General features: G+C 59.3%; 6 protein-coding genes across 6 annotated transcripts; all 6 read right to left on the reverse strand.

The window, feature by feature from the left end:
- Nucleotides 1-172: 172 nt before the first annotated feature.
- LBRM_31_2260 (GP63-like protein, leishmanolysin-like protein) lies at nt 173-2119 on the reverse strand (the record flags this gene model as incomplete). Its single annotated transcript, XM_001567169.1, has 1 exon — nt 173-2119. The coding sequence occupies one exon, from the start codon at nt 2117-2119 to the stop codon at nt 173-175; it is 1947 nt and encodes a 648-aa protein (XP_001567219.1).
- Nucleotides 2120-4358: 2239 nt separating this feature from the next.
- On the reverse strand, nt 4359-6197 carry LBRM_31_2270 (hypothetical protein, unknown function; the record flags this gene model as incomplete). Its single annotated transcript, XM_001567170.2, has 1 exon — nt 4359-6197. One exon carries the CDS (start codon nt 6195-6197, stop codon nt 4359-4361), a length of 1839 nt encoding a protein of 612 aa, XP_001567220.2.
- A 4516-nt stretch (nt 6198-10713) lies between these two features.
- LBRM_31_2280 (succinyl-diaminopimelate desuccinylase-like protein) lies at nt 10714-12129 on the reverse strand (the record flags this gene model as incomplete). Its single annotated transcript, XM_001567171.1, has 1 exon — nt 10714-12129. One exon carries the CDS (start codon nt 12127-12129, stop codon nt 10714-10716), a length of 1416 nt encoding a protein of 471 aa, XP_001567221.1.
- A 693-nt stretch (nt 12130-12822) lies between these two features.
- Nucleotides 12823-13209, reverse strand: LBRM_31_2290 (ubiquitin-fusion protein; the record flags this gene model as incomplete). The annotated part of the gene is made up of 1 exon (XM_001567172.1): nt 12823-13209. The coding sequence occupies one exon, from the start codon at nt 13207-13209 to the stop codon at nt 12823-12825; it is 387 nt and encodes a 128-aa protein (XP_001567222.1).
- A 2010-nt stretch (nt 13210-15219) lies between these two features.
- LBRM_31_2300 (hypothetical protein, unknown function) lies at nt 15220-16701 on the reverse strand (the record flags this gene model as incomplete). Its single annotated transcript, XM_001567173.2, has 1 exon — nt 15220-16701. One exon carries the CDS (start codon nt 16699-16701, stop codon nt 15220-15222), a length of 1482 nt encoding a protein of 493 aa, XP_001567223.1.
- A 2649-nt stretch (nt 16702-19350) lies between these two features.
- LBRM_31_2310 (hypothetical protein, unknown function) lies at nt 19351-20871 on the reverse strand (the record flags this gene model as incomplete). The annotated part of the gene is made up of 1 exon (XM_001567174.1): nt 19351-20871. One exon carries the CDS (start codon nt 20869-20871, stop codon nt 19351-19353), a length of 1521 nt encoding a protein of 506 aa, XP_001567224.1.
- Nucleotides 20872-20917: the final 46 nt, after the last annotated feature.

Raw genomic sequence — 20917 nt, forward strand, 5'->3', positions numbered from 1 at the left:
TTTTCGTCCACAGAGCCGCAAGGGACTTTTGTACAGAAGTGACCGACCGGGCGGGTGCCAAGATGGGCAAACGAGGCGGCGGGTGCGCGTCGGTGGCAGTACGATGTGGAGGAGAGGGCGAGCAATACACGTGTATAGCTGTACTGTGCCCGTCGGTCATACGGTCGTTTCCTCAGCAGACCCATGCAGCGAGCAACGCAGCGACAGCAACAAGGCCACTAGTGACCCTTCCGTGCGTGGCAGCTGTGGCCGCGTTTGATGGCGCTGCGGTGGTGATCACTTCCACTTCTGCAAAGGCGAGCGGGTTCGCGTAGCACACATCGTCGTAGGGCGGACAGGCAATGGTGCCGCGCTTCATGAACATGCCAGGGCTACTCACTGCTGGCTGCACCGTCACCCCAGTGCCACCGCCGCCGCACGACAGCCAGATGCTCGCGCCGCTTACCAGCACGGCATAGGTGCGTGACGCGTTGTTGCAGTGCACCTTGGCGCAGATGGCACCGACGTTTGTGGATGGGGACTTTACAACCAGATCGCCTGCGTCAAAGCAACGCGCGTTGCCGCCAGTGACGCTGCCCGGCATCGCACCTAGCGAGCCGCCACCGCACCCGGTGTTGGAGAGGGGCTGTATCACGGGGCAGTAGTCGCTGTGCGACAGGGAGCCGCCGAGGGTTGGCTGGTTAGGAAAGTATTGGGCGTAGCTTGGCAGAGCTGAGGAGTAGGTAGTGAGGGCGCACTGTCCAATGCTCAGCCGGTCCGCTGTGCAGCTGCGCGCCGAGGAGCTGCGGCTGTCGCAGAACACCGTCGGGGTGTTGGTGGTGCCGCCCGTCAGGCATGGCTCTGTGAAGAGCGCACCCCCTGCGATGGCGCCGAGGGCAACAGGCTCCGCCTGACTGAAGTTGACCTTGTAGAAGCCCATATCCTCCATGGCCGCGAGCGACAAGGAGCTGTAGCGTGCCAGACTGAGCACAGGTGCCATCAGCTCGTCCTTCGCGGCGCGGCGCTTCCAGTGCGAGAGAGAGGTGCCCGCTGCGCCTTGATCTTCCAGCTCGACGCCATAAAGCATGTCCGTGTCAGAGATGCCATACTTGGCCTTTGCAGCCGCGCGCACAGCCGATGAGTTGAGCACCGGCACGTTCTTTTTTCCCCGCAGAGACGGGACGGTAGCAAACATGCCGCGTGCCTTGAAGACGGCGGAGGTGAAGCCGAGCGCGTGCAGCAGTTCGTGGGCGGCGGCGCGGCGAAGACCATTCGTGCTACCAAACGGGCTGCCCCCGTATAGGTCGATCTCCTCCTGCGTCTCCCCTATCGAGGTAGGCAGGTAGCGTGGGTTGAAGTAGACCGCCCCCACGGCTGGGCGGCTCGTGATCGTGGCCGTGTTGGGGTAGTACTGACAGGTGACAGCCCACGCCATGAAGCTCCTCGGAGTAGATGTCGGACCCGCTGCCACGTAGACGACAAAATCCGCGTCTGGCACGCCGACTGTCCGGTGCGCCGGCGGGACTGTGAACGAGCCACAGTGTGACCCCGGCATGGTGTTCACTACGATGGTGGTGTCGGCCGCTGGAGGACGCACCTTCAGCCGCTGCGCATGCATGCTGACTGCCTGGGGCAGTATCGAGCTGATCAATGTTCTCTTTTTTGCATCCGTCAAGAGATCAGCGACACTGCTGCACCGTACCAGCGAGCCGCTGGAATCGGGGCGCATCTGGCCAACTGCCGTGCAGTACTTCGATTGGTCTTCCAGATCGGGCGTGAAGACGGCAATGCGGATGGGGGCCCACCCGGAGTCCATGCTGTCGCTGCTGACCGTGACGGCGGCCCGCGGCTCGACGGCGCGCTGGTCAGTGGTGGCCGACGCATTCAGTCGCTTGAGGTTCACTTCGACCTGATAGCGTAGGCCGTTGCTGTTCCTACGCAGCGTCATGTATGTGAGAGGGAGATCGCTTTGCTCGGAGGCTACCTGGCCGTGCCCGCACGGGGATGGGAGCTCGTCCGCCGCGTTTGAGTCCACCTTCAGAGCCGAGGACGCGATCGCAGCGGTGGCAAAAGCGATATACATAAAGAGGACACACAACCACAACCCCAGACGCCACGACGCTACGGGTACGCGCGACATCTTGGCTGCTGCTCGCTACGGATAGCCCACTTCGACAGGTGGTGGCGCCGGCAAGCGACTTGCTCAGGGCGGGGGAGGCCGAGGGGGAGAGAGCGGGCGACAGCCCCGCAAGAAAGAGGCGAGGCAAGAATGAAAAGTGCGCAGTGGATGCAGCCACGGCGTGTGCGGGACGCGTGCGTCCTTGCCGCTCTTCAGAGAGTCTGCAAGGGAAGGAAAGTAAAACGACAGGCTCGTCAAGCCCGCATCGCATGGGCGTGGCACAGAGACACACCCTCACAACAAAGCGGTCAGCCCAACTACAGGTGAAGGTATGCCTGCCGGCCAGGGAGAGGCAAAAAGAATGGACACAGGCGAGGAGAGACACACACACACACACACGTGCCTGTCTGTAAAATCGCGCCAAAACACACGCACAAAGGCGTACGTAAAGCGCACGGTGGGAGGAGGGGATGAAGACTCTACAGACTACCAGCCGGCGTAGGGTCGCGGCTGTCTGTTCGCGTGCGCGTAGAGAGGAGCGAGGGGTGGGGGACGCGTACGCAGTGGAGGGAGGGGGTGGAGACAGCCAAGTGGGCGTACTTCGACTTCACGAAAGAATAGAGAAGACAGGCGGAGGAAACGGACCGTGCGTGCCAAAGTATAGAAGCGTAGGGAAACGACTGCGCGAGTTGGCGTCAGAGAAGTCCCCAGCTGGTACTGTGCTGCAACTAGCGGGGGGGGAGGGGGGAGGGGAGAGGGGAGGAACGACGAGGCTGGTGGAGGCGAGAGCGAGCGGAAGAAAGGTGAAGGGAGGTGTTGTGAGGATGGTGAGGTGGGCTGTCTGAAGCCGAAGAGAGGAGCACACACACGCACACAGCGGTGAAAAGGGAAATGAAGTTGGCGTGTGAAAGTGAGCAATCACAATAGCAAAGTGAATAAACGAAGGAGTGGAAAGATGAGGGGGAGGGGGAGGGGGGATAAGCGCTGAAAGCAGCGACCAAGTACGATGACGATGATGCTGGTATATAATGACGATGACAAGGTGGAACGCCAGTGCGTTGTGGTGTGTGTTTTTTTTTGTTCTTAAAGGGAACAGAGGAGCTGGAGGAGAGTAGGGCTGTTCCAGTGAAGGAGGCAAAGGGGAAAATCTGATCGAGAGGTGCGTCTTGGCTTGGTGGGTGTTGACTCGTAGCATATGAAGTGAAATAAGACCCTTCCGTGCACGCGCATGAGTCTGTGTATTTGCGGTGAGTACGCCGTGTGACAACGATGTTTGGTTAGTGATGAGAGAAAAGGCGGTGGGGGGTATGGTGAGTGGGGAGTCGACGAGAATGCAAAAAAAAAAGGCAAGAGCAAAAAAGGGGAGCAGCAAAGGACCATAATTGTGGGCTACTCGTGCACACACGTGACACGCAACGCCATGGAAAAGACGTCTACGAGCGCAGAACACACAAAACTTGTCTTCTTGTGATGTCTGGTGGGCCTTTCGCACCCCTCTTCCTTACATACGCTGTCAGTGACGTACGGGTGCTGCGGGGTGTATTCGGTGTCGCGTTGTGTTTTTCTGCCCCCCCCCCCTCCCCCTTTTGTCGGTCGCTCACTCTTCGTTTCCGTGAGAGAGCGACACACATGTGGGGGTGCGATAAAAACACCTCCAGAGGAAAGGCAGTCCGAAGGCGCGCAGCGAAGGACAGGCGCCACGTGGGGTGGGGGTGGGGGGAAGACGATGTCGATAACGGCGCCGCCTTCACCTCGTATAGGGACAACGCAAACTCTGCAGACACACAACTCCAATTGGGTAGAAAAACAAAAACCAGCAAAAGAAAAGGGAGCCACGCCGATGTGTGTGTGTGTGTGTGGGGTGGGGGGGGGGAATGCGTACTTCGTGGGGTCAACAATGTCATCAACGGGTCCTTTGGTGTGGGCCTAAGCAGGGCGTTAACCCCACAGCGAAGCGCACACCCCACGCTGCGGAGGATACAGCACGCCTCTGCGACGCGCTGTGCAGAAGAGGGGGGAGGGGGAGGAAAAGATGAAATTACGCGTTTTCGCCGGCACATCTTTACCTTGCCCAGTTCCGTACAGATTCAAGGGACCTACAATACTCAGCGAAGGAAGGGTGGTGGTGGTGGTGGAGCTTTCCCGGAAGAGTAAAACCTGATGAACACTGCGAGAGCCCCCTTCCCCTTCCCTCTCTGCCTCTCTCTGGTGCACACACACGCAGACGCCTACACATAGTTGCTGTGCCATTCCTGCGCTGTCACATGGCACATATAAACACAAGACATATAAGCAGGATAACCCCAGAGACGAACGCCACCACAGCCTTGTTCGTTTCTTCATCGACTGGTACTGCGAAGACGGGATACTCATCTTCCGCTATCAGATCCTTCCCCGGCTTCCCTGTGGGAAGCATGGCCTTGGTCTTGTGGCGCCAGGGTTCCGGCGTACGTGGCGTCGCTTGCAAGGACGACACATCGTGGGAGAGCTGACGCGGGATGCCAATACTGCTGATTGCGATCTTACCGTTTCCGGGGCGAGGGCTGTTCCAGCTGTCGCGGGCTCGATAGCCGTCAAAGCCGCCTGGTGGCGTAGAATGGAGGAGAACGGGGTTGTTCGCCGGTGGTGGCAGAGAGCTACGCGCCCATGATCGGCGTTCAAGTCCGTGCAAGAACGGGGAGTGACTGAAAGGCGACCTGTGCTGGGTGCTGCCTGGGGAAGTGTGGCCCTCGACTTCAGTGCCTTCCAGACGCCACGATGATGGCGACGTTGGCGATCCGGCACCGCTTGGTCTGCCGCTTTTGCTCGTTCTCCCCCCGTCTCTCACGACCCGGGCGTCGGTGATCGTAGCGTGAGGAATGGGTGGCACTCGTGTGACGGGGTTTTCGTACGAGAAGTGCGGCGCTAAATGAGCATGCGGCTGTGCGTGCCGGGGGTGCCCCTCCTCCATCTGCGCCGGGCTGCGAGGCTGAAGGGGGGAGGCGTTCAAGGATATCTTGGTGGCAAAGAAGGCATCAGTCAGCTCCGTCTGGCTGGCTGCGTCGCTGAAGGCGTGGCTTTGTCGGCTGCGAGGGTGTTGGGCTACCGCCATGCTGTCCCCACCAGCGGCATTACTCTCCGCTGGTGTAATCGCGGGTGTGCTCGGGGAAGACGAAGTTGCTGGGGTCCCGTGAAGGCCAACATGGCAGCACTGCAAAGAAGCTCCGCGTGGAGGCGCTTGCGAGCCTTCCAACGCCTCCGCTACTTTCATAGTAGGTCGCGTCGACGCCGGCGCTCTCTCTCTGCTCATAGGTCCAACGGGGTACACGTGGCCTGCCTGATCGCTGCACGTGTCTTTTAGAGCGCCGTCGTCATCAGTATTGTGATCCTCATGCGCGTCCAGAGACTGCTGCCAAGCAGAAAGGTGCGTGCGCCAGTCCAGGAGCTCTGTGAGTGTTTTCACATCCCCAGCTTGAGACGCTAGGCGACAGTGGTGCGTCTGCGGCTGCCGGCCGCTGCAGCTGGGCTCCTCGACGCCAACGCTGTAAAGGCGCGTTGCTACCACTTCTGACTTCGCTGTCTTCGCCGTGGCACTCGATGAGGCAGTCTCTGCCACTGCACCAAGTACAACTTCCTTTTCGTCCCCTGTCCAATCCACAGAGCTCTGAGCTAGCGTGTGTCTGGGTGTAGAGAGGTGCGCCTCGACTGGAGGACGTTGCTCGTATGCATACTTCTCTGCTGCCGCACCGGTAGCCGTCTCAATGCAGCCACGCTCAGTGTGATTCGTGCAGCCCTCCAGCTCATCCAGGTTGGTTTCCCGGTTCAGCATAAGGCTGCCGTAAAACGACGCCTCGTGGGAGGAGATGATGGAGGAGAGCGCTGCGGGTAGGTCGCCGCTTAAGGAAGGCGGGAAATCGTCGTTGCTGGGCGCAGAATCGCTGGACGCCGGTGATGGTGAGCGTTGCGCCGGCTCAGACACGAGCCTTGGGGGTTCATCTGACCTCTCCGGTTGCTCCTGCGGCGGCGAGAACGCGGCTGCATGTACTGCTGCGTCATCTACAACGCTGGTCACACTCGTTAGCAAACGCGTGCTCACATTTGGTTGTTGAATACTCTCCATACTACTAGCACCCACACACCCACACACACACACACACACGAAAAGAAAAATGGCAAGCCAATTACTGCCTCAGAAAGTGAGGGAAGAGGGAGTGAGTGGAATCACTGCTGCCTTCTCGTTTTGTTTGCTTGTTTGGTTCTGGCCACTGCAGTCTGCTTCTATCTTTTGCCGGCTTTGAGCGAGGAGGGGACGCAGTTTGATGTGGCCAAAGTGAAGTACTGCAGCGCCTACAAAGAGCGCTTAGGAACGCGCACACCCACGTACGCACGTACGCGCAGGCGCTGAGGCGATAGCCCACAGATAAGGGATATAAGCGATAGAGTTGCGGGATGAATTCAAAACAAAACGAGTAAGAGAAAGAAACGCACGGGTGGCTCTCATGAAGAGGTCGCGAAAACTTGAAACAAAGAATTCACCCGACAACACGCGCATGCAAACGCACACTAATAATATTAATAATGCACGCGGAAGCGGAAAGGGAAAGGGAGTAGAGGAGAGGGGGGGGAGTGAAAGGTGCTGCCGAGAAGACACAAAGGCCAACAAGAAAGTGCAGCGAAGACCCACCACCACCACCACGACCACGACCCTACGGGAGACGCGTAGCGTAATTCCCGCCTCCCTCTTCCCTCCAAAAACAAAGGGCACCCACAAGCGAGGGGAAACAACAACAAACGAGAAACGTAACGCGCACACCTACGCAGCCGCACAACTACAAAAAATGAAGAAGGGGAGGAGAGGGAAGCCGCTCAGTGCCGTGGTCGTGCTTCGATGAAATCTGGCGACGATAGCGGAAGAGAGAGAGGCTTTACGAGAGAGAGAGAGAAAAGATCAAAGCGGCAGTGCACGGGAAGCGCAATGAATTTTGGCTGCAGAGGAAAGTCACAGGCAGCTGTAAGCAGTGGGCGAAAGGAGAGGCAGAACGAAAAGCCGATCGTTTTTCGTTTCCTTGAACTCTGGCGATGCTCTCTTTCTCTCTCTTTGCCCTACGCCGTACCCCTTTGTTTGGCTCTTCGACTTGTCCAGCACCGACGGGGGCTTGTTTGTGAGCAACCACTGCAGAGGTAGTGCAATGAATGGGGAAAGAAAACCAACACAAGCAGAGAAATAAAAAGTGCAGGGTGAAGAAGGATGACTAAACGGTACCTTCACCGTCGCCCAGGGTCACGCAACGAGTACAGCACAGCAATCAAAGCAGTGCGCTTGTCGAGACACCTACGCGTAAAGCCCTGTGGACGAAAACACGAATGAAGAGAGATAATATGCCGTCTGGAGGAGGAGAGTCACCAGCAGAAACGAAAGTAACCCCCCAAAAGCGGCTACCAGGGGTGGTGATGTGAATCAGCGTGGACGTATATACGTCCGCACCGCCTCACAGCAACGGAATATTTGCGCGTCGAGGGGGGGAACACCCCACAAAAACACAGACAAACAAATATGAAAAACAAACAACAACAATAGGAGGTGATCCAAAGGGTCTCGGCGTGAGAGAACCTCCACACCCCAGCGCAAGGGGAGGGGGAGGGGGAGGGAGAGAGTGAGAGAGGAAGACGCGCACGCCGTGAGGAAGGGAGGATAAGCAGCACGCCAAGAAATATGAACGAGCCCACCGACCCACCCACACACACACACACCCACACACACGCACGCCAGCACAAGGGTAGTACAACAGGAGATGGTGTGCGTGTGTATTTATGTCTAATCTGCATGCGAGTTTGAATACCAGTTGTCGCCTCAAGATGCTAGTGCACATGTGCCGTGTGACGTGTATGGGAGACGGTGGTGTGATTTGAAGCGGGATGGCAAAGCGTGAAGCATAAGGGCAGAGGAAGGTGGAGAGTGAGTGAGAGGAAGATAGGTAGAGGTAGAGCATATCGGAAGTCGTAGAGGAAGAGGACAGGAGCCTCGTGCGCGCGTGCGTGTGTGTGCCCTCAGTGGTAGGGAGTGTCGTTAAAGGAGAAATAAAGCGTTCTCACAATGTAAGAGGTGTCGCACCGCGCTTTCTTTTTGTGTGCGTGCGTGTAGAGGAGAGGCGTGGAGGAGGTGAAACTCGTACGAGCGCACACCAGAACAGCCCCTTTCTCTCGCCAAGTTTCTATGCGTCTCGGACAAGAGCCGTCGCAGTAGTTAAAATTCCGTGTGTCGGTCAAGACCCTACGCGTACGTATTAGTGTAGTGAGGGCATGCCTTGTACTCTGGCGACTGACGACTAACTCATCCATCCTCCCTTCTTTCTACACCGGTAATTGAGGGTGCGCTGGCTCCGGCAAAGTAAAGGGTTTGTCGTGCTCTTCTCGCACACTTCTCTCAGTACAACAGCGGTGCAGCGAGATCGGAGGAAGGGGGCCGTTGAGGTTTCTCTGTTCAGTGCAAGCACTACCTTTCCGCTACCTCCATGTGCCCTGCCTCGCCTCTCTTCCCTCTGAGAAGAGGCCTGAGTTACCTTCTGGCCCTCCTCCCTCGTTGCTTCCAGCGTCTGTGCCTCCGGTGCAGGTTCTGCCACCCATCCGGCCCCCTTCCCTGACCCCACTTGGTGAGCCAGGGAAGCTAGAAGGAAGGGCGGCAGCGCACGCTCTCCAGTACGCCAACGCCGGATATACGCGTGCCTACGCCCCTAAACAAGACGCGCTGTATTCCTGCCGGCGCGGCCTCGGTGTAAGCGGCGCGTTAGCCCACACGCCAGAAGTTGGGTCGACTGCGACGAATATGCCGGCTTGCCCATGGCCTCGGTGTTGCGCTCTCTCTCCCTCTCCACTCACGACGGCGAAGGAGTAGCCGCATTTTTACGCAGACAGTCTTATTCAGCCATCACCTGTCTTGATGCTAACCACCGGTGCTGAGGCTCAGACGATGACAACAAGCATAGCACTCTCACTCGTAGAGCAGCAAGTGGATGCACTCTCTCATGCCCATACCGAGACCTGATGAGTGACAAAGGGAAGAGAAAGAATAGGAAACAGGCAGCAACATCCTTCCTGACGTGAAATACAGTGGCCCCCGATACACACAACCGTGTAGACGCTCTGCACAGCGTACTACGGGGGAAACAGCCACAACCCACGTTGAGAGGGCCGGTAAGGCGTGCGTGCGCACCTTCAAGAGGAAAAACAAAGAAGGAAAACAACAAAGACAAAAAATGCGTCGGTCACGATAAAACGTGCGGCAAACTGGCCTGAAGAACGCAAACAGCGGTAAGCGTTTCTCGCCATGCCTCCGGCACCTGTGCCCCAGAAGCCCACCCAGCCGCCCGTTCCGTGTGCGTCGCTCGTGCTCTGCTGCCCCCTGGCCGCATTGCTCGAGAGCGATGCACCATGCCAGCTATGGCCGACAGCGGGTGTGCACAGCCGGGCGAGGATGGCCTCTTGCCGTCTCGCGAGCTCCACAGTCGTGCATCTGGGTGTGGGACGGACGCCGCCAAGCACCGGCCACGACTCGCAGCGGGGGGGGGTGCAAACGCGATGGAGGCCGGACGTCTCTCCGGCACAACGTACGTCCAGGTCTGTCCGCCGACGCCGAAGGTCCGTACAGCCGTACCCGAGGGGGGGGTGGCTGCAGGCTCCTGGCCTCCGCAGGCAGAGTGGGTGCTGGGCCCTGCGCTACCACGGTGGTGCGGCCGGCATCATCGGGAGGTTGTGGATGCCGTGTCTACTACACAGCCAGCAGGCACCGTTGCTGTTCGCCAGTGAACCTCGTCGCAGAGGGCACACCTCAGCTCCTCCTTCGACGCACACCGGTCACTCTGTGGCAGCATCAGACGCTGGCGTGCGCACAGTCACGCAAACGGGAAAAAACGCAGCCTGAACTTTGTTGGTTGGGGCCGTGGTCGTTTGTTTGCTGCCGCTCTACTGCTGCACCAGCAAGCCGAGCAGTTGTGCATGAGTGCGTGCGATGCCATTATGCAAACAGAGACGGTCGCCCAAAGCGACGCTGAGCGATGACAGTGCTGCTCCGAAGAAAGGCGGCATAGTGGCCGAGTTCAATGAAAGAGGGGAGGGAAAATACGACAAGAGAGAGAGAGAGACGCAACGGGTCGTCTTGCTCGGCAGCACCGGTCAACACGGAAGCAAAGCGGGGAGAGCAAGCGAAGCGGAGGGAGGCCAACGCACAGAAGATGCGTGGACCGTCCCCTCCACCGTCAGAAGGGTCAGGCACCCGTTTTCCCTGAGCCCACTCCTTGTGTGCGCCTCCTTTGCTCGCTCCCCTCTCCCGCCGCGCAGTTCTCAGATGACCGATGTTGTTGGTGCGTTGCGTAGGCCAAACGAAAGATGGGCAGGGGGAGGAAAGCGACGGCCACGTGCTCACAGGTGACAGCCAGAGAAACAAAGCAGTCGCACGAGGAGCAGCAAAGTGCGAGGAAGTGGGGTGCGAAGGAGCTGGGGCTTGGCGGCGATCTTGAAGTCCCTTTCGTCTCTCTTCCTCTCCTCCGCTCTCTCTTTCTCTTTGCCTCATCACGCCTACTGCTGCTCCCCTCGCCTCCCCTGCAGCCCCCTCATGCCGCCCAGGCACGTGTCGTGCTGCCTCACTTGGGGGTGTTGTGGAAGTGCGCTGCCACGACACGAGCAATGCTGTACGTCAAGCCCTTAGCGTACGGGATGTGCAGGAACTCATTCGGCCCGTGCGCGTTGCTCTGCGAGCCGAGGAGACCCGTTACAACGAACTGCGCCTCCGGATACATGTCGATGAGCATGCTGATGAACGGGATCGCCCCGCCCATGCCCTGGCACGCGTACGTGTTGCCGAAGGCCTCGGCGCTGCCCTCGCGCAGCGCCTTGTCCAGCCACGGCTTCAGCTCCGGCGCAGCGCAGCCGTTTCCGGCACCCACGGCCTTGAAGGTCACCTTGGCGCCGTATGGCGGGTCTGCCTCCAGGATGCGCTTCATCGCCTGCAGCGCGGCCTCGGCCTTCACCAGGGGCGGCAGGCGCATGGAAAGCTTCACCGTCGTGTGGGTGCGGATGACGTTGCCGGCAATCTGCGGGTCCGGGAGGTTGGCGCCCGTCACGGTGAGGCTCGGCTTCCAAAAGTTCTGGATCGCCAGTTCGACGTTGTCGCCAGGCACCGTCGACACGCCCGCCGCCATGGCAAACTGCTCCTTGAACGGCACCGCCGTCATCCCCTCCGCTGCCTTGGCTGCGTACGGCGGGATCGCGCCGTGGGCCTCCGGGATCGTCACCTCGCCGGTCTTGCAGTTCTCGATGCGGTCGAGGAGCTCGCGCGTGATGCGGAACGTGTCCGGCACAACGCCGCCGGCGACGCCACTGTGCATGCTCTCCGTCAGCGTCTGCATCGTCAGCTCGCCGATCGCAACGCCGCGCAACGACGTCGTGAGCCACACCTGCGTGTAGTTCATGCTGCCACTGTCCAGGCACACCATGAGGTCCACGTTGCCAATGCGCTCCCTGCAGTGCTCCATGTAGTAGGCCAGGTCTGGGCTGCCCGACTCCTCGCCGGCCTCAATCGTGATCACGACGCGGCCGTGCGGGATGCCGTGGCGCTGCAGCGACGCGATGGCGGTGACGGCGCCAAAGAGCGCGTAGCCGTCATCGGCGCCCCCGCGACCGTACAGCTTGCCATCGCGCACCACCGCCTTGTGGGGGTCGAGCCCCTCTGCCCACGGGCGAAGCGGCGGCTGCTTGTCCATGTGGCCGTACATGAGCACCGTGTTCTTGGTTGGCTCTGTGCCGGCGATCTCAATGAGGAGGAACGGTGTGCGGCCCTCCGCGGTGATGTAGTCGTACGTGAGTCCCGGCACGTTCTGCGCCTTGACCCAATCGATGAGGATGTCAAAGGCCTTCTCCTGCAGGCCGTTGGTGGCCCACTCCGGGTCGAACTGCGGACTCTGGTTTGGCACCTCGATGTAGGCCGAGATGGCCGGCACGATCGTCTCCTCCCACTCTGACTCTACCGTCTTCCTCACCTGGGCCCAGTCAGCGGACATGGCGGCGGGGGGGGAGGGGGGAGGTGCAGAAATCCGAAAGAGAGTGAGCGCACAGGGAGGAGGGGGGAATGCAGCGCACGGCTAGGGTCGATAGGGGGCGAGAAAGTAGCGGAGGGAGGAGAGACGACGTCTGCGGAGGTGGGGAGAGGAGGGGATAGTCTGTTGCCTGCTGGAGTCCGCAACGTTAAGAAGAGGAAGAGGTCGAGAGAGAGAGAGCGATGGGTGTACGGTGGAGAGCAAGTCATGCGAGGGCGGAGGGCCTCAAATGGGGAAGGGAGCGAGGTGGGCAGAAAATGCAGCCAGTGCAGCTGCCGCTTGATTCGCCAGCACGGCACTGAGTCGCTCGTGGGTGGTGCACAGCGCGTTAAAGCTGCAGCGATGCTCGTCGCTCGCTGTTTCTTCTCCCTCCCGCCACCACGCGCCGCAAAGACTCTTCGGCTCCCCCATGCGGCGCTCCTGCGGACGGAGCGACTCACGGCCGATGGTGTCGTTCTTCGTCGCCCTTTTCTGAAAAAGCAAAACGGTCAATCACAAATGAGAAAGATGAAAGGACGCCGTCAAGAGAAGGTGAGGAAAGCGGAGACAGAGCGTGCGAGCACACACAAGCCGATGAGCATGCTCGCCTGCCGTGGTAGCACAGCGCCGGGACCTTCATGGGTGCAGCAAGTCGGTGCTACGGGGCAGCCATCACGCCTAGCGCAGCTTCTTCTTCATGCGCAGGTTGGAGCAGTGGCCGCAGGCCTTCTTGCGACAGTTCGTGGCGCGCACCGGCAGACGGGCGTAGCAGCGGCGGCACACCTTCTTCTCCCAGTTGTACTTCTTGGCCAGCGCGATCAGCGTCGGCTCCATCAGGCCGCCGCGCAGGCGCAGCACCAGGTGCAACGTGGACTCCTTCTGGATGTTGTAGTCCGAGAGCGTGCGGCCCTCCTCCAGCTGCTTGCCGGCAAAGATCAGGCGCTGCTGGTCCGGCGGGATGCCCTCCTTGTCCTGGATCTTGGCCTTCACGTTCTCGATCGTGTCGCTCGCCTCCACCTCGAGCGCGATCGTCTTGCCGGTCAGCGTCTTCACGAAGATCTGCATGGTGATGGTGTGTGGGGAGAGAAGGAAGAGAACACGAGTACGTGTGTGCGTACTCAGCTTGCTGCTGTGGTTGGGGCAGTGGGGCACCAGTGAGAGAGGTGGCGAGATGGGCGCGGAGCGGGGAGAGGAGAGCAGGCAAAGGTCGACACGTGGGGTGGGGCGGGTTGGAGGAGGGAGAAATGGGCTGGGGGTCCGTGCCTTCATCCAAAGGATGGGGCAGCGTGGCCGGCGGCGGTGCTGCGGGGCGAGAGGGGGCCGGAGAGGAGCAGTTCAGGTGACGGGTGGGCGGCCGGGGGGAGGGGAGGCGGCACTTGGTGCGACGGCTGCCATCGCCGAGGGCCTGCCGCTCTTTGATTCGGCCATCGCATGCATCCCTCCTCCCCCCGTGACAGATTAGCGCTGTTTCCAGCAGGCGCACACACCCACAGCCACTCGAGCGCCCATGATCGTACGAGAGGGAGAGAGGGGTGTGATGGGAAGAAGCGGAAAGAAAAACAGACGCGGGGGGGGGAGAGGCAGAGGATAAGGGGCGAGTGGTCGTGATCGCACCAATAGCGCCAATGAGGAGCGAAGCACACGTGCTAAGCAAGAGAAGATGCCAAGAGAGAGGTGCAAGGAGAGCGTGGGACCCCGCATCGAGTAAATCAGCGTTGGTCTGCCATCGCTAGAACGAACACCACATGGCAAAGGAGGTCAAAGGCGAAAGTGGAGGGGCGGGGCTGAGGGAGAGAGGGAAAACAAAAGAGGCGAAGAGAGAGAAGGGGGGCGGTACACACAGACAAGAGAAACAAAACGACTCGAGGGATGTGCGATGGAGAACGCACATGGGGGAGGCGAAGGAAGGCAGCCGATGAAGCGCCTTTGGGTGTTTCCGCTCTCTCAGGTGATGGCCTCTCCAGTGACGGCACGCGCACGCGCGTATGTCGTTGGTTCGTACCCACAGGGAGAGAGACAACGCTTCGATCGCACAAGCACAGCCCTTCCCTCTAATAAAGAGAGCAGCGCGCAGAAAGAGAAGTGGCGCTTGCCGCTTCGGCGCACAGACGCTGAGACGGGCACAGCCACGGGAGTAGGAGAAGGTGGCGGAGGGAAGAGGGCAGGTTGTGAGTGACGCGGACGAAAAGGAGCCACAATTTCAACCCTGAGTTTTGTCCTAACGTGCCCACTCTCAGCCATACAGCACAACTCCACCTCCGCTCTACGGCGGCCTGCCAGAGGCCCACCGAGCAGCGCAAGGCAGTGGTAGCCACGCGCTGCAGCAACGGGCCGACTCAGTCATCTCAGCAAGGCCCCTGCCTCAAACTCCCCACATCCACTCGCTTCGCAGGTCGCCTCACAGCCGCTCCCATCATGTCGGCCGCCACCTGGCGCATCGCTCAGGGGTGTCACAGGCTCCTCACCCCCGTGGGCAGCGAGAGCCGGGTGAGGCCCGCTCGAGTCACGCTGGCACTCTGGCTATCGCATGGCTGGCGCAAGCGTGTGCACTGTCGCAGGCCCCTCCGACGCAGCGCAGCCCAGGACCCCACCGTCAACACCAGTAGCGGTACATCGGTCTGGCTATCCCCACGTCGTAGGCGTCTGACCGTGCCACCACCAGAGAGTGGTCAGGCGATGGCGGTGAAACGGGGGTGCATGGTGACCCCACAGAGAGTGGGGTACGGGACACCCTGGTGCTCTGGTGAGGGGTGCCTCTCTCTTTCGTGCAGGGACGCTGTGGAGTGGTATAAGGCAAACAAGAAGGCCGAGGCAGAAAACGATGAAAATGGCGAAACCAAAAAAAGGGAAAGGGAAAGGCAGCAGCCAGCGAATAACAAAAAGTATACATCCGGGTGTTCGTTTGGTCCTCGGCCATGCCCTCGACCAGACCAGGACATGGTGTAGGCAGCGCCATTTCAGTGATGCCAAGTCAGTGGTACCCTCAGCCGTCATCGCGGAAGGAGTTTCTCGTTTTGGATTGAAAAGTCGCGCCAAGATGACAGCTGCAGTCGTGAGGGAGACGCTGGCGGAGAACTATTTCGTCGAACTCAAGTCTCTGGGGACGTAGTGGCTGGTGCCGTAGAGATCGGCAGGGTCGACACGGCGAAAAGTGGGGCGGATGCCCCTGCCGGCTTCGAGGACACAATTCTCGATCTCTGTGTTGGTGCTGTGGCTTTTGAGCGGAATGCCGGGCTGACAGGGATGGAGTTTCTGGCGAGAATTCGGCAGCTGCTGGTGCGGCAGTGAGGACCGGTACTCGGACAGAGTGTGGATCTCCACCGACTGGTTGTGCGTGAGAGGCGAGCTCGAAGCTGTAGTGGAGGTCGAGCGCATGTACTGCTTGAAGGCGGAAATCATGATGGGCAACGCAGTGTGGGACTGCGCCTTCACAAACCGATCCGTGAAGAGTACGCGGCCACCTAAATCGTAGTTGTCAACAACCGCCAGAGAGGTCAGCTGAGCACTTGTAGCGCTCGAGGTAGGCAAGGACAGTTCTGATGAGCCTTTTAGTGCTCTGTGACTGTGAGAGAGGGTGGAGCTGAGGCTGCCAACACTTCTGGCGTTGTGGTGGACAGAGTCAGCGTGCAGTCCCCTGCTCAAGCTGAACGGACTCCGGCGGAGGGACAGCCGCGAGCGCGGGGGGCTTCCGCAGTGGGGCGCGGCAAGCGAGAAGAAGCCGGCACTGACAAAGATGCCCAGATTGGTGTCGTCGTCATCAACATGTGCAGTAGCAGTGGCTTGTATGATGTCACTAGCGGGATCGGTGATGCTCTGCATTGGAGTAACCGATCCATCCTCTGGAGATGCGAGAGGCGAGGTAGCCTCACTGACAAAGGTGACTGGGGCATCAACGTAGGTGTCGTCTAAACCTGGCTGCGCAGAAGTGGCGACTGAGGTGGAGGTGTTGACCAAAGAGACTGAAGGGAGTTCGTGCGCTGCCAAGGTATTGTACCCGAGTGAGAGCAGTGCTGCGGGTATTGTAGCCGCTACAGCAGCGGGTGTCAAGCGAGGATGCAGTGCACACCATTGCGATGGCAGAGTGGATTCGAGCTGGGGTTGATGAGATTTGCAGCGTGGGCCTTTGGGGTGCTGGCGTGTGGTTCGAGGTGCTAGGGGGAGAAGCTCCAGCAGCGATAGTCCGTTTGGGCAGAGCACCTCCATGAACGTGGAGTAATCGGTGCTTGGTGTAGCGACGTGCTTGCCATCGTCGTCGTGATGCACGCCATCGTAGCGCCGCGACAGAAGTGCTAGCGGACCCAAGACGTCGGTGCCGTTGCGTGCCCCGAGGGAAGCGTCCGCGCCCCCGGGAAGGTCGAGAACGGCAGTGCCGGGCACCGCCACGGCCTCAGGGTCCTCGGGAAGTGGAAGCGGCTTCATCTTCAGTACTTGGCGGCGCTGCTCGGCGGTGCCATGACGTAGGATGTTGGTTCGATGTGCCATACGCTGCCGCTCGAGGCGCTCGCGCACGCTTGCGTCACTTTCGAACCTCGCGCCCAGAGGGATGTAGAGGGGCATTGCGCTTATGTGCAGAGGATGGTGGTGGTGGTGGTGGTGGTGGCAGGGCGGAGGGGGAGGGGGGCACCAACGCCCAAAAAAGAGTGGGCCAAGCGAGAGCGCTGGGAGGAGGCGGGGGTGTCCCATACCCCTTTTTTTGTTGTTGCACTTCTATAACTGGCCGCACTGCCGCCGCGACACTGGGCTGCGCTTTACAAGTGGAAGCGCAACGAGTAGAAGCGGGCGAAGACAGCGAACGGAAAGTACCCACCCACCCACCTATCCACCCACCCACCTATCCACCCACCCACACACACACACACACACACACACACAAATACACACAAACAGGCGGATAACAGGTCGACACGCAGTCAGTGACGGCGTCAAAGCAAGGCGGCAGGGGCCAGCGGCCAAGCTACACCCAAGGCACAAGCGACTCAAGTATGAAAGCGTGAGGAGGGAAGAAAATGAAAAAAGGAAGCTGAGAGAAAACGAAGGTGCGGATAAGCAGAAACAACAACTGAAGCGGGAGGGGGAGAGCAACGGCAGGGCACCGAAGTCATCACCAAGAACAAAGAGAAACACCCCGACACGATCAACAGTTGATTTTGATCGAGGTGTAGGCGTGTATGCGCCGATCTGTAGGCGAGTACCTTTATCTGTGCGTACACTCTTGCTCGCTACTACCTTCCTGCTATTCCGTAGCGCAATGCGACAAGCAAAAAAGAGAAGGCGAAAAGAGCCAGGCGACTCGCGCGGGCAATGATGTCGGGGATGTGCCGGCCACGGCTGTGGGTGCGCCTGTGTATACTGGCCGAATGGAAAGACTATGGAAAGCGTGTTTATGCGAAAAGGTGCTTCCTGTCCAGTTGAGGGGTGGGGGAGGAGTTGAGCGGCACAGACGAGACACGGGCACACACGCTGGTAAGCGAACCGAGAATGGGGCGAATACCGGTGAGGAAAAAAAACTACACGGGTATCATTTAAGATGCCTCTTTCCGTTAGTGTGTGTGTGTGTGTCGGGGGTGTTCTCAGCTGAAATGGCAGGGGAAAGGGGGGGGGGGAAGAAATGCATGCAGTGGTGGAGACGTTAGGGGGGGGGGCGTGGGGGGGGGCTGGTTCACGGACATCCCTCCCCTCACTCTCCACAGGAGGGGGAGGGAGAGGAATGGTGTCGGGGGTCTCTTACCCGGCCACCAAGGGGACGGCTGTGCGCATCCACACACGTGAATGTCCAGGGAGCACCTCCGGGTGTTTGGAGATTTGCTTTTTTTTTTTGGGTCTGGTAGTTCTCTACTCACGAGGTGGTCGTTGGAGGCTTTGCTTCCAACACACCCCTTTGCAAGCGTTACCCCTTCCCCACGCCTGCGTGCATCACTGGCTGCGCGCGAGACACACCGTCTAATTGGGAAAATAGAGGTAGAGAGCGCGCTGAGGGCAAGAGCACGAGGGGCCGGGGATTCCGTTGACGAGGCCCTCGCCAGGCCGTTCTCGTCTTTTTCGGGTTTCCATCCTTTCACTCCGTCGAGACGGTCGGACACGTCACTGCTCGGGCTGACAGACGAAGCGAACACCTCAAATCGGAGGGAGAGGAAGAGCAGGAGGAAAGACGCAGTAGCAGCGTGTTTGGGGTGTCGCATGCGTTGGCGCCTATGCAGAAGAGTTGTCGCCAAGGAGGAGCACCGCCACCCCCACAAACACACACGCCCACACGCAGGCAATGGGAAAGGGGGAGGGGGGAAGGTGGGAGGGAAGTGCAGGTCTTTAAAAGGGCATTTTCAGACTAAACAGCAACTTCTGAGCGATACGATTGTGTATATGAGGAAGACGGGAGGGAGTGGGGGACGGGCGTGAACATACACTGTGCGCATCCGTGATAGAAGAGCCCAGCGTGAAGAGAAAGAATCAAGAGGAAGAGGTGATGTGAATCGAAGACGAGGCGGCATGAAGCATTATGGCAGGCAGATCTCATCACTTGAGTTGCAGCTTCATTCTCGGTGCGCTCTTTTCGGTTGTTGTGTTCTGTCATGGCGATTTGTCGAGAGGCATGGTTTGGACGAGGCGGTAGGGTGTGAGAGCGATTCCTCGTCATTGCCGCCTCTACAGGCGCTTTGTCTGCGCAGATAAACTGTGCCTCTGTTGCCTTATAATAGTCGAAGGTAGCGGGGGACAGCGTAGATAACACTATTGTGGAAATCACAAAGGGAAGCAAGCGAGCCACAGAACGCCACGCAGACGTACGCAGAGGTTCCGAAAGACGAAGAGGGAAGAGAGGGGAGGGAGAGAAGGAAAGGCCAACGAAGTAGTCATGCGCACGCAAGTAGCGTCCACAGGCGCTCTCGATCTCGCCTCCCGCCCTTTCCCTCTCATTGAAGACACTTGGCAAGACAAGGTAAGCTTTAAATACACAGGGGCGCTTCCAATAGAGCAACAATAAGGCGCATCGTATCTTCGCTACGCAGCAGCGCGTGACCCCCACACCCCCCACCCTGTCCGGAAGCAAACGAAAGGATAGAAAGCACATGAATACGCACGCCATACACAAAGGGGGTAAAAATAACACGGGAAACAATGAGCGGCGACCTCTGCCCATTTCTCCCTCTCTCTCGCTCTGCACATGTGTACCCATGTTGGGTTACCAGCGAACCGCTATTCAGCACAATACTCTCACTTGTGGAGGGTAGTGGACATTGCCTCCTTGTATGCACGGAGCTGAATGCGCTTTGCTGCAAACCAGGACCGTCTGTTGCGCCACCCCAGCACTACTACGCCATCCTCGGCTGCGACAAACAAATCGGACCCCTCAGGCAGCGCCTCCGAGGTGACCGCGTATGGGGTCAGCTTCTTCACTTCGACTTCGGACCATCGCATCCCTGAAGCGGCCGACTGGGGCACAAAGAAGACAGTGAAGGTGATGTCATGGCCGCCACCCGCTACAGCAAAATCCCAGACGACCACTTCCGATGCCTTCACTGGAAACACGCGTGTGCATGCTTGACTCGCCGTTAGCGTCACATCCTCCGTGCAAACCTCACCGTCGCCGTCAGCATGTGCGTCTGTCACTGCTGCTCGTCGTGGATGCAGCGGGTCGTAGCCACTCAGGCACTCGCCGCCCTCGGCCGTGCAGTGGCAGTCGCCGCCAAGAAAATGCGGAATGTACTTCCTATCTATCACTTTCTCTAGCGTGGCGAGAGTGTCGTGCGAGCTAAAAAAGCTGATCTTGTTCTGGAAGTCTGCCGGCATGACGCCACGCACAAGACGAAAGGCGTAGCGGACAAGGCTGGGCGAGTTGACACAGATGATTTGGTGAACGCGGTCGGGGTAGTACTTGAAGAACTCCTTGGCAAGGTCTCGAAAAAGGTCAAGTATCGGCTTCCACAGCATTTTCACCGAGAGTCCCTTCATGTCGTATATCATCGTCACAGCACCCTGGGTCACCTCCGCGGGTGTCGCTTCGTCCGTGAACTTCGACGTTGACGATCGCCCTGATCGCCGCGCCTCGCGCTGGATGAGCTGGTAGAGCATCACGGATTCGATCACACCAAGAAGGTGCACCATGTACTCCCACATGACATCCGCCGGCGACTTGCCCACGCTCGCCATCTGCCTTAGCTGTCGCATGAGCTCAACCACATCAAGGCTTTCAATCATTACATACGCAACCGGCCGACCACCCTTATCCCAGTAGTGGATTCCACAGGTGATTCCCTGCGTTACCCCAGCGCAGACGCGGTCGACGCGCAGAGCCGTTTCACGCGGACTCTGGCGCAGCGCCCTGCATACCTCTACAGTGGACCACCCATGCACCGAAATGGCGGGCGGGAAGAAGCACTGCTCATCGAGGCGGTTCGCCGCGCGATATGCCACCACGTCCTGCATCATGGAAAACGCCTTCTGCACATCCCACTCCCGCGACACGAGAAAGGGGCTACAGTAGGACCTCATCAGGTTGCGCACCAAGTGACGCGGCTGGGCCTTGTTTCCGCTGTCTTCCTCCGCTGAAGCTACACTGGCAGGGGGCGGTATCAGCTGTAAGTACATCTCTAGCTGCGCTGGCAGTGGGTCATAGTGCTCCTTCATGAGGTGTATGAGGGCTTCGATCTTTTCCACCTGCTCACGGGTGAGTGTGCATGTGCCCGACTGTGGTCTGAACCCCGCAGCGCTCCCATCCTCTGCAAAGGCTTCCATTTGCTTCTTTAGTAGATCAAAGAGACTGCGGCTACGTTTGCTTTCC

This window comes from Leishmania braziliensis, chromosome 31 (assembly GCF_000002845.2).
Source record: "Leishmania braziliensis MHOM/BR/75/M2904 complete genome, chromosome 31".
NCBI lineage: Eukaryota > Euglenozoa > Kinetoplastea > Trypanosomatida > Trypanosomatidae > Leishmania > Leishmania braziliensis.